Source organism: Taudactylus pleione, unplaced genomic scaffold (genome assembly GCF_031769625.1).
Source record: "Taudactylus pleione unplaced genomic scaffold, aTauple2 ptg001312l, whole genome shotgun sequence".
Lineage (NCBI taxonomy): Eukaryota > Metazoa > Chordata > Amphibia > Anura > Myobatrachidae > Taudactylus > Taudactylus pleione.
Genome location: NW_028285712.1, coordinates 284,624 through 297,430, shown reverse-complemented (window position 1 = coordinate 297,430; position 12,807 = coordinate 284,624). Strand labels below are relative to the sequence as shown.

General features: G+C 47.2%; 2 protein-coding genes across 2 annotated transcripts in view; one reads left to right on the top strand and one right to left on the bottom strand.

Moving 5' to 3' along the window:
• Nucleotides 1-12,807, top strand: part of LOC148443293 (uncharacterized) — a 75,007-nt gene that overhangs the window by 27,500 nt on the left and 34,700 nt on the right. The gene's annotated exons all lie outside the window — the stretch shown is intronic.
• The window catches only part of LOC148443295 (uncharacterized), a 59,458-nt gene that overhangs the window by 40,084 nt on the left and 6,567 nt on the right, over nucleotides 1-12,807 (bottom strand). The window contains exons 5-7 of the mRNA XM_088463001.1: nucleotides 12,614-12,699; nucleotides 12,060-12,459; nucleotides 7,433-8,072 (exon numbers count right to left, since the gene is read on the bottom strand). Of these exons, the coding sequence (XP_088319127.1) occupies nucleotides 7,433-8,072; nucleotides 12,060-12,459; nucleotides 12,614-12,699 (1,126 nt within the window). The remainder of the gene's footprint in view (nucleotides 1-7,432; nucleotides 8,073-12,059; nucleotides 12,460-12,613; nucleotides 12,700-12,807) is intronic.

Here is a 12,807-nt window from a genome sequence, read left to right as displayed (position 1 = left end):
CACCCACAAACTGGCAAACGGATCCCTATCAGCTTTTTACATGTTTGAGCACCCATGTAATGTATTACCTACACTGTCCTTGTGGTCTTTTATACATAGGGAAGACCACAAGGCAGTTTAGAGAATGCATGGCCTTACATCGGTCATCGGCCTGATTGGCGCTTAATGGTCCTGAACAGGAACAACCTGTAGCCGCCATTTTAAAGAATTCAAACACAACTTGTCCACATTAAGGTATAAAATTATCAATCAGGCACCAAAACCCTTAAAAAGGGGGATAGAGCAAAGGATTTGCTGGAGGCGAGGTGGATACATCACCTAAATGCCATAGCACCCAGGGACCTAAACCAGTATTTTAACCTTGTTTCTAATAGATGAATAGAATTTCAAACTGATATGGGATCTTCTGTGCTGCTATACAGATAGTGAGTACATTTAAAAGTAATTCTGATTATATGTGGACACTAAGTACAAATAGAGATATATGATGTCTACATTGGCTCTTCCCTTTTTTCATGAATATATTATATGTATGCGGTTTTATGCTTCATAAGTAGATGGCTTAAAGAACAATTGGTTATTTCTGTGCATTAGTTCCAGCATATACAACCTGTTCCATTCTATTATTTATATACACATGGGGTGATTATTTTTCTGTTGAAGTTCTGTTGCCAGGCAACCTACCGGGAAACCGGAAGCACCAGGGGGCGTGCGTCAATGACCGGTGACATCAACCTGATGTAATGTGATTGCATCAAGTCCTGTGAGTGCCGCCAGTTGGGAAGTGTTATTATATATATATATATATATATATATACACACATACATACATACACACACACACATACATATGGATAAACGAAAAATTAGTTATGGGAAAAAATTACCTTTGTTAACTCCCTATCTTCAAAGTCCACAGGGAGACCTTGGGGTGCAGTTAATGGGCACCAATCCGGGCATCACGCAGTTAAAGCTTTCATCTCCCAGAATGCCTTGGGTCCACCCTGCCCCCGAGCCAGAGGCCCCTCAGTTGGTAACAAGCCAAAGGCCGGCGGAGGATAAAAGAGAAAGAAGACTGGTACACTCAAGAATCACATTCTCACACAAAAGGAGATGGGAAACCGGTGACCAGAAACATATCCCATATGAAGCCAGGTGCGTCAGGGCGCGTGCCCTGTCGACCCTATTGACTTCAAAGAAATAGAGTTAACAAAGTCCTTAAAATAACTCTCATTTTCTTCTTCAGGGTCCATAGGCGCCACAGTGAGACCTTGGGGATGTCCCAAAGCAGTCCTGGGGACGCTCCTGCGCTGAGAGGAGAATCCAGCAACCAAAGAAGGCACTCTGAGAGGCGAAGGTATCAAAATGCATAGAACCTTAAAAAGGTCTGGACAGAAGACCACATGGGTGCCTTACAAAGCTGAACAGCCGAGGCCCCACGGCAAGCTGCCCACGAGGAACCCACGGACCGAGTAGAATGAGCCTTAACAGAAGTCAAAACAGGCAGTCCTGCTTGCTTGTAAACTTCTCAGATAGTCATACGAAGCCATCTAGCCAATGTTTGCTTATTGGCTGGCCATCCTTTCTTGTGAAATCCATAGAGTAGAAACAAGGAGTCTGATTTCCGAAGAGAACTGGTACGGTCCACATAAATCTTGAGGGTGCGGACCACATCCAATGAGGCCTCATCTGCTGAGAGGTCTGGTGATAGAAAGGCCGGTACTATAATTTCCTGATTAATATGGAAACTAAAAATAACCTTAGGAGGGAACTCATGGCGAGAACAAAGTACAGCCCTGTACTGGTGAAATCAGAAAAGGAGACCAACAGGAGAGCGCTCCTAATTCTGAGACTCTTCTGGCAGATGCAATAGCCAGAAGAAAAAGAGTCCGAGCTGTTAATCACTTAAGTTCCACTCAATCAAGTGGTCCAAATGGAGGACATTGAAGGGCCCGAAGAACTACTGCCAAATCCCAAGGAGCCACTAGGGGGGACAAAAGAGGTTGAATCCAGAGGACACCCTGGAGGAAGGTGTGGATATGCGGAAGCGGAGCAATTCTACGTTGGAACCATACTGACAGTGCAGAGATATGCAATGAGGCCAGTTGTAGGCCAAGGTCAAATCCAGCTTGAAGGAATGCCAGTATTCTGGAAATTCAAAACACCTGAGGGTCGTAATCTCTTGTACCACACCACTGCAAATATGTGTGCCACGCCCTGTGGTAGATCCTGGTGGGGGCAGGTTTACGCGCTCTAAACATCATGTTGATGACAGAGCTAGAGAATCCCTTGGACCTTAGGAGGGATGTCTCAAGAGCCACACCATCAAAGACAGACAATCCAGGTAAAGGCAAGGACCCTGAGACAACAGGTCCGGACACTGAGGCAGCAGGAACGGAGTGTCAATGGAGAGACTCCGAAGATCTGAGTACCAATGACGTCTGGGCTAAGCTGGAGCCAACAACAGGGCTGTGCCTTCGTTTTACTTGAACTTCCGAAGGACCCGAAGAAGCAGGGAGACTGGAGGAATTTACCAGCATCTACCAGGCTTGCTTTCGGCATCTCTTATTCTTGACCTGTACAATGGTAACTTGTGATTGTGTCTGGAGGCCATGAGATCCACCTCTGGGAGACCCCATTTGTCATCTAGGAGTTGAAACACCTCTTGGTGAAAAGACCATTCCCCTGGATGCACGTCATGACGGCTGAGGAAGTCCGCTTCCCAATTGAGAACTCCCGTAATGAACACTGCCGAAATGGGCGGGAGATGAGATTCTGCCCACGTCAGAATGCGTGACACATCTGACATTGCTGCCCGACTATGAGTGCCTCCTTGATGGTTGCTTTCCCTGAAGAATGTGCTTTGCCAGCATGAGGCCTGACATTCCCTGACATTCCAATATGTTGATGGGCAGGGATGCTTCCACCATTGTCGACTGGCCCTGAAAGGAGTGTGGACCGGTCACTGCGCCCCATCCCCGGAGACTGGCATCCGTTGTTAGGAGTATCCAGTCCGGGATCCAAAAGGGGCGAACCTTGGTTAGACGAGATGTCTGTAGTCACCAGGAAAGGGACAGATGCACCTCCGGAGAGAGTACTATTGTCTGAGCTCTGATCCGGTGGAGTAATCTGTTCCACCTGGAGGATCAGCTCCTGCAGGGGCCTGGAATGGAACCGAGCATATTCCACCATGTCGAATGTGGACACCATGGATCCCAGAACCTGCATCGCCGAGTGGACTGACATCTGGCGACTGCAGAGACATCTGCGTACTCGCAGCTGCAGCGTGGAGATCTTTTCTGGAGTTAGATTCTCTGCTGGTGAGAGTCCATAAGGGCTCCCAAATGAACCATTCTCTGTGAGAGAAGTAGGGAGGACTTTTTCCAATTGATTAACCACCCGTGTGCTTGTAGACAAGCAACTGTCAGTTGCAGGTAGTAGTGAAGTACTTCTGGAGAACTTGCTAACAAGAGGAGGTCGTCCAAATATAGTAGGAGCTGGATACCCTGACTCCGCAGGTGGGCTTCCATGACAGCCATAATTTTGGTAAATACCATTGGATAGGCCAAAGGGCAGCGCCTGAAACTAGAAGTGCTGTTGGAGTATAGCAAACCGTAGATAACACTGGTGAGAAAGCGTTATGGGAACATGTAGGTAAGCATCCTGAATGTCCAGTGATACCATGTAATCCCCAGGTTCCATAGCCAGTATGATAGATCGTAAGGTTTCCATCTGGAACCTTGGCACCCTGAGGAACTTGTTGAGAATAGGCCAATGAGACCCATTCGTTTTCTGATCCAGAAAGAGTAGAATATCCAGTCCCTCGTTGAGATGGCAGAACTGGTACAATTACACCTGCCTGCAGCAAGGACTGTATGGCTTTCTGGATCTGCAAGGCCTTGGTCTTGTCGGAAGGAGGGCCTGTGCAGAAAAATTGGCGGGGAGGCCTTCAAAGGAATGAGAGGACTTACCCCTGAAACCACTTCTCTTACCTAAGCATCCTTGGTGGTTTGCCACCAGAACTGGGCAAACTGAAGTTGGCCTCCCACTCTGGGGTCCCCTAGAGGGAGGCCCGTCTCGTTAGGCTGCAGGCTTATCCTCCGGTTTGGAGGCCGGGAGTCTAGTGCTGCAGGCCTGTTTAGGCTTGGCAGTCTTCTTGGCAGCGGACTGCCTAGGGAAGGACTGTCCTTTTGGTACGAAAGAACCGAAAGGAGGAGCTTCGAGACTTTGCAGGAGCAGATGCTGAGGGCAGAAATGCAGATTTGGCCAACGTGTCAACAATCTTGTCTAGGTCTGGACCAAACAAAATCTCTCCATTATAGGGTAAGGCCTCCAGGCCTTTCTTAGATCAGCATCCACGCTCCAATAGTGTAGCCACAGGGAACGGCGAGCAGACATGGCCGCAGCCGAGACCCTAGATGTCAGTAGACTAGCATCCAGAGTGGCCTCACCGATATATGCAGCCGCAGCCCTAATATGACTGATCAGTGCACCTGATTCTCTGGAACTTCCAAGGTCCTCAAGTGTATCAGCCAAACTCTCTATAGCCTTAGCTACCGAGGAGATAGCCATGAACGGCCGGGCAACAGCTCCTGAAAGAGAGTATACAGACTTTAGGCAAGTTTCCACCTTCCTATCCATAGGATCCTTAAAGGAAGAAATGGAAGGCATAGGTAACGTTGCACTTTTAATTAACGTGTAACGGGTTAATCCACCGCAGGTGGTAATTCCCACTTCTTACAATGAACCTCAGGAAATGGGTAACACGAGGTCAAACGTTTCTGAGGTTGACACCTTTTACCAGGCGACTGCCAGGTATCAGCCATGAGATCCACCAGCTGATCTGATAAGTGTCTTCGGCAGTATTTCCTCTATCTGTTTAAAAGGGGCTGGTTCATCATCCTTTATAACCAATGCGGATCTGACCGCACGCACCAAAGCAAGAATATAAATCATTGACTTAGGCTCCGCTTCTTGCCGAGGGGAGTCGGGGTTAGAGGCATCAGCAACATCTCCGTCATCAGATGACATCTGACAGCTGTGTGGATTGAGATGACAATACAGGACGCTTAGTTGGTCTAACAGGTTTCTTTCTCTGCAACATGGTCTGAAGAGCAGAGGTTGCTGCAAGACTCTGTACTGAGATAGAGAAAACATCCACCGATGGTGGAGGTCCTCCCTGTGGTAATCACAGAGGGAATGACCACCTGCTGTGGTACAGGAGGCGTCTGCATAACCTTTGGCAGTCCCTGTGAGGGAGGGACGAGCTGCTGTGGTAACCCCATTGAGGAAAACACAACCAGGCGGTCCACAATACAGGCCAACATATGCAAAAAAGTCGCCCAAGGTGGCTCCCGTACTGATGTTGGGGAGTTCAAGGTGGTGAGTTATAAAACCTCACACATAATCCATCCCGAACCACATCCTCCTCACTGAAAACTGCATGGGTACAGGAATGTGTGCATTGCCCGTGTCAGACATTTCTACAGGGTAAAATGACGCACAATATGGGACTGAGCGGCCCGCTGTTTATGTTCTGCGCATGCGCCGCGACCGGCATGTGCAAGCCCCGGCGAGCGACTGCAGTTCAGTCGCTCCGGGGCTCGCTACAAGACGGTTGGCTGTTGATGGTGACAGCTCACCCCGTTTTGTAGGCGGGTAGGGGGGGTGGCCGGACAAACGCAGGTGTTCCCTTAGGAACTCTATTAGAGCAGGAAGTCAACTCAGGCTTGCGGCAGCCGAGACCCTACCCCTGGGTCTCGTCGCAAGCCCGATGGTCGCGAAAATCGCGACGGGCTCCAGCCCGCTCGCACAAGCTGTGGGTGGTCACCCACAGCTTTGCAAGCGGCCTGATTTAAAAAAAAAAAAAATCATCGCTCTGAATCAGGGCGTGCATCAGGCCCTAAGTACTAGGCAACCACAAGTATGTATAAATACTAACAGGGAGCAATATACTGGTCCTGTCTTATGCTAAGGTAAGCTGCAGGAACCTGTTGCCTAAATATGGCACAGTGCAGTACACAGTATGTGATAGAGCTCACAAATATTGTATTGCACATATATATATGAGGTCAGATATGAACCACCCTAACAACACCTGTATTAGGGCAGAATGAAAGAGTGTAGCCAAAAGCTGACAGATAGAAAAAAAAGACACAGATAGCACTAGCACAAGTCACTTACAATGCAGGAAGACACTGCAAAGCGGCACTATACTCAACTACACAGACGCAGTGTCTGGTAGGAAATAGCGCTACATACGCTGACCCTGGGAAGAGGTATACAGGGGGACCGGACCATGCGCTGTCCTGGGAGAACTGCGACTGCACCTTAGAAAATGGACGCTGGAGACCTGAGGGGGCGTGTCCAGAGGAGAGCAGCTCAGAGAAGCCAGACCGCAGTGGAATGGCGCGCTGAGCTGAGGAGCCGCTTAAACAGGAAAGCTGTCTCCCCTGGCCGGTTATTAAGCCCTTGGACGCTGGTTTCCTGCACCAATATGTCCCTGGTGGTCAAATGGAATGCAATGGCCAGAGCCTGCGTCCACACCCAGCACCTCCCGAGACTGGAGGTATTGACTGCCATTACATATAGGTCACCGTGAGCGGTGACCCACCTTACCTGTCCCTTGATGTCTGGGTGCAGTCTAGGTCCTCTCCGGGGGCCCTGGCTAGCGCTGGACCCTGGATGCCCGCCGAGATTCCCAGATCAGTACTGGCGTCACGTTAACGGAGGATTGACGGAGTGGCAATGCAGACGTCACACGGACAGTCTGTTGCTGTGCGCTCTAGTCTATGTAAAATAAAATAAAAAAATAAGTGTTAGGGGCTGATGACCAGCCCCCCCTACAAAATGGTGACTCGACTCCAGCCGGGCATCAACGAAACTGAGGAGCCTCTGGCTCGGGGTATAGGGAGAGTGGACCCAAGGCATCCTGGGAGCTGAAAGCTTTAACTGCGTGGTGCCCGGATTGGTTCCCATCACCAACACCCCAAGGTCTCCCGGTGGAGCCTATGGACCTTGAAGAAAGGTAGAATATTAGGTAAGTGGAGTCATACAGAGTATAACAAATATCTAGGTGGTAGGTAGGGCTATGTGAAGGGGCTCTTGTCTATCTGGACAGAGATATCAGGTGATAGTGATGAGTTTGACTGATTAAATTAAACCATCTGGGTGGGGCGAATGCATTTAGAACATCCAGATCTCCTCCTGACGGCATAGACAAAATCTGTCACCGCCCCTGAGAGTCTTTATATTAAATACTATACATCTGAATTAATCTTTATAAAGCCTTATATTAATTTCTTGTTGTTTAGATGTCACTAGTGCTGTACATCCATCCTCTGAAGATGGCTAATTTAAAATGTTAAAATACTGTGTTACTGGAGTGTTGCTACAACTTAGTTTTGTATCAGCTCATAGAAATGCTTTTCACCTGTGTGACAGCTGATGTCTACCAAGATCTGATTTAGATTTAAAACATTTCCCACACTCAAAACATGGAAATGGTTTCTCACCTGTGTGACTTCTCTGATGTGTAACCAGAGCTGATTTCTGTGTAAAACATTTCCCACATTCAGAACATGGAAATGGTTTCTCACCTGTGTGAAGTCTCTGATGTGTAACAAGATGTGATTTGTATGTAAAACATTTCCCACACTCAGAGCATGGAAATGGCCTCTCACCTGTGTGAGTTCTCTTGTGTACATGAAGACTCGATTTGGTTCTAAAACATTTCCCACACTCAGTGCATGGAAATGGTTTCTCACCTGTGTGACTTCTCTTATGTATAACAAGAGCTGATTTCTGTGTAAAACATTTCCCACACTCAGAACAGGGAAATAGTTTAATAGGTGTATGAGCTGCACTATGTGTAACAAAAATTGGAGTATCTGGAGAACATTGCTCAGAATTAGAGGGGTCAGATAATATATCCACACTGTGAGGTACTGGATGTATATTTAGCAAAACGGGATTATCTCCTGGAGATTCCTGTGTGATGTTATCTTCTATTTTAATATCTGTAGACAAGATGAGATCTCCCTCCAAGTCATTCCTGCTTGTGCGTCCATCTGCTGGAAATACAATAACTATTATTATTACTCACAGCTCACAGACATACTGTGAAGCACTTTACGGAGAATATTTAGTCACTCACATCTACACACACTAGGGTTAATTTGTGTCAGAAGAAAATCACCTACCACTATGATTTTTGGAGGGTTGGCGGAAACACATACAAACTCCACACATATAGCACCTTGGTTTGGAATCATACTCATGACTTTAGTGTGAAGAGATAGCAATGCTTACCACTACACCACCTTGTAACTATTATGAATGAATAGGTTTAATATTCAGGTACAAACTATGACCACATTATAACATTTACAAATATACAAACTACAAATAAGACGTTAGATGAACAGATAAAATATTGGCATAAAATGGCATAAGCACATTATCAGCACATGTCATAGACCCAGCCCCAGGGACAGGCAGATGGCACATCACCAATGTATATCTCCCCCAAATGCAGACTTTGCTGGGTAACGTTCCCTAGCCATCATCACAGAGCAGGAAGCCTCATTAGCCAGTGACGTTGGTGAACCACAATATCCATCTAGACCGCCCTCACACATACACATGGGAAACTTGTGGGCTAATTACCAACAACTGCGTCCACACTACACAAAGTTCTCCAGGTGGATATATATGTAGTAAAAGCAGCTTCTATATTATTATTATTATTATTATTATCCTTTATTTATATGGCGCCACAAAGGTTCCGCAGCGCCTTACACAGTACATAAATGAGCACACAAGAAAAACAGTTAATAGTAATACAAAACAATGCAGGACAAGGACAAGGTTATAAACTCAGCTGCAAAACACAAGCAGCAGGACATGAGCAACCAGGTGGTAGGTGCCATTGTAGGGAGTTAGGAGTAAATTATACTATAAGTAGGGGGAGGAGAAGCACGTGAGGATGAGGGCCCTGCTCGTGAGAGCTTACATTCTAAAGGGGAAGGGCAGACAGACAGGGGCGACACAGAGGGGTAGATAGTGAAGAAGGAGCATGGAGCAGTGGGTTAGGATATGTGCTGCGGAATGTGTGTGTATAAGACGACCTGATGTTATGTAAAAATTAAGTCCTTCATACATCTATCTCTATGATAGAAAATAGATTGTTTGTGTTATTTACATGAGAGATGTACAAAGTAAAGTAGAAGCACTTTAATTTGTGTGTTACATTTTAGCATCTATATACAGCCTGACAAGAAATGCAGCTATTATGGGACTGTCCCGCCATCCTAATACAGTAGTGACTACTTTAGTTCCAGCTGCTGGGTGCTATGCCATGCTCCTGTGAGTGGGTGCATCTCACATGCTAGACCCACTCACAAATGGGTGCAGCCATACATGATGTGGTCCCACAGGATGTTGCAGTACCCGGGCCCAGAATTTCTCTTGGCAGCCCTGGAGGTGACAGACAGAACGAGGAGGGAATGGGGCTTAGTAGTGGGGTAACAAGACCATGGAGGGAGGTGGTTGAGAGTGGAGGTATAGGAGAAGTGGGGGAAAGAAGCAGAGGGTTGGAAGCAGACTGATGAGAGAAAAAAAGGAAGAACAGCAAGTGGAGGAAACAGGAGGGGGAAGAGAGGGACGGATAAAGTAGAGGATTATGTGGACATAGAATATGGGGGTTGTGTGAAGTAAGGGTGTTCATGCTGTGGACAAGGTAATAATTGAGATGTAAACTGGAGTGGAGGCTGTGTGATGTAGAGACAGTGAGATATAGAGTCAGTGTGGATTAAAGTTGTTAAATGTTCAAAAATACATGTAAAGAACAGTGCTGCTAATGTATGAGCGCAGCTCCAAAAGTGATATATAAAGGAGAGGTATGTGAGTAGTGGGTGCAGGAATTAGTTTATAAACAAATGATTAATGTGGATAGATGTGACACAATTGGAAAAGGCAATACAAAATGAATGAGGACAAAATTACAATGTACCCGAGCTGATCCAGTCCAAAGTGTTCTGTTCAACAAAGATCAATCAACAAGAGCAGCACACAGACAGGGGAGCACTTGCAGTGTCCAAGCAGTGAGTGCAGTAAGTAGTTGCCTGGATACAGCAGAAGATGTTGATTTTGTTCATTCACATAAGTATGTTGCTTCTTGTTGTTCAGAAAGTGTTCTGGTTTTGAGTTTCGTTTTCCTCCAGTTTAACTCCAGCGTAACTCCGACTTAGTTATCAAATTGTATTTACACTTATAATCAGAACACTTTGAATCTTAACACAGACTATGGCAGCCTCCGGCTATGCAGCCTGTGGGAGCAGTAATATCTAAAGTTACAAACATGTGTCTCTGTGCTCACTGATTGGGACCCCACCCCAAAAGCTCTAACACACACTAAATTGGGATGCAATAAAGTCTAAGATAAACAATTTGTGAGAAGGGGTCCTCTGGTCATCCTCAAAGAGAGTAGCCCCACCAGAGTCATGTTGCTAACAGGGTAATGAGTCACTGTATATAACCGCTGAGAGGGAAGGGGAGCGATAGGACAGAGCAACACAGAATGATGGCAGCACAGAGCGGGGGAGGCAGCAGGACAGGGTAGGGGAATGGCGCAGGGCACAGAGCAGGGGAGGCAGGACAGGGTAGGGGAATGGTGCAGATCACAGAAAGGGGGAGGCAGGACAGGGTAGGGGAATGGTCCAGGGCACAGAAAGGGGGAGGCAGCAGGATAGGGTAGGGGAATGGTGCAGGGCACAGAATGGGGGAGGCAGGACAGGGTAGGGGAATGGTGCAGGGCAAAGAGCGGGGGAGGTAGCAGGACAGGGTAGGGGAATGGTGCAGGGCACAGAAAGGAGAGGCAGCAGGACAGGGTGGAGGAATGATGCAGGACACAGAGTGGGGGGGGGGCAGCAGGACAGGGTAAGGGAATGGTGCAGGACACAGAGCGGGGGGGCAGCAGGACAGGGTAAGGGAATGGTGCAAAGCACAGAGCGTGGGAGGCAGAAGGACAGGGCAGGGAAATGGCGCAGGTCACAGATTGGGGAGGCAGCAGAACAGAGTAAGGGAATGGTGCAGGGCACAGAGCGTGGGAGGCAGCAGGACACAGAGCGGGGGAGGCAGCAGGACAGGGTAGGGGAATGGTGCAGGGCACAGAGCAGGGGAGACAGCAGGACAGGGTAAGAGAATGGTGTAGGACACAGAGCAGGGGAGACAGCAAGACAGGGTAGGGGAATGGTGCAGGGCACAGAGCGGGGGAGGCAGCAGGACAGGGCAGGGGAATGGTGCAGGGACAGATGGGAAAAAGCAAAAAAAGAAGACAGCTGTAGGGTAGACCAGAAAACAGAGACAGGTCAGCAATTAAAGCACAATAGTAAAGAGCATCCAAGCACAGAGACTGGGACATTGTGGAATGACGAATGTTTGGTTGTGTGTGAGTAGGTGAAGTGCGTGTGACGTGTGCGTTGTGGTGTGTACTATACAGCATATTTGGGTTGGTAGCACACAGTGACATGATGTGAGAGGGAGAGCAGGAGTATAATAGGGGCTGATGGCTCCTGATGTATGAGATACACGAGAGTGTGGGGAGGAGACTGGTCAGATCTATGGGCTGGTAACACACAGTGATATGATGTGAGGGAAGAGCAGGAGTATAATAGGGGCTGATGGATCCTGATGTATGAGATACACCAGAGAGTGTGGGGAGGAGACTGGTCAGATCTATGGGCTGGTAACACACAGTGATATGATGTGAGGGGAGAGCAGGAGTATAATAGGGGCTGATGGATCCTGATGTATGAGATACACCAGAGAGTGTGGGGAGGAGACTAGTCAGATCTCTGGGCTGGTAACACACAGTGACATGATGTGAGGGGGAGAGCAGGAGTATAATAGGGGCTGATGGCTCCTGACTACCCCACTGGGCAGACACATTTTCCTCATTAGTTTTTAGTTACAGAGGAGAGTGTAGGATATGAGAATGTTGTAGTGACTGAGCAACGAGAATATGCGACTCTTTTCTGTAATTAATGTTCATTACTCACCTGTGCTGATATCAGTAAGGATTTTCTCCTCCTTACACTGTTGATCACCCCGCACATACGTCTCTTGTTCTCCCTCTATATCTTCTACCTTCACATCAGTCACATACGTCTCTTCTCCTCCTTCTATATTTTCTGCCTTCATATCAGTCACATAAGTCTCTTCTTCTCCCTCTATATCTTCTGCCTTTATATCAGTCACATACGTCTCTTCTTCTCCCTCTATATCTTCTGCCTTTAGATCAGTCACATACGTCTCTTCTTCTCCCTCTATATCTTCTGCCTTCATATTAGTCATATACGTCTCTTCTTCTCCCTCTGTATCTTCTACCTTCATATCAGTCACATACGTCTCTTCTTCTCCCTCTATATCATTCATCTTAATATTAATCGGATATTCACCCTAATTAAATCAGAGAATAAAAAATTGCATAATGTCTGATGTCATTACTTAAGATTACACAATATAATATCAGCGTAATAGACACACAGATTCTGTACAGATCATCTAGTGACAGTCAATTTGATCTATTGGGGAGACCCAAAATCCCACCTACCTGATGGTCCTTTGGGGTCCTGTGATTCTCCTGTGAATAAAGAGCATGGGGACATCTCTCTGGGGTATTTCTATTACTGAGTTCATCTGTAGGAGACACACAGTGACTGAATACATTGTATAAATGTGATTACCAGGTTATGTGAATATATAGGGGGCCCCCATACCTGCTCTCCCCTGTACAATAAATGACAG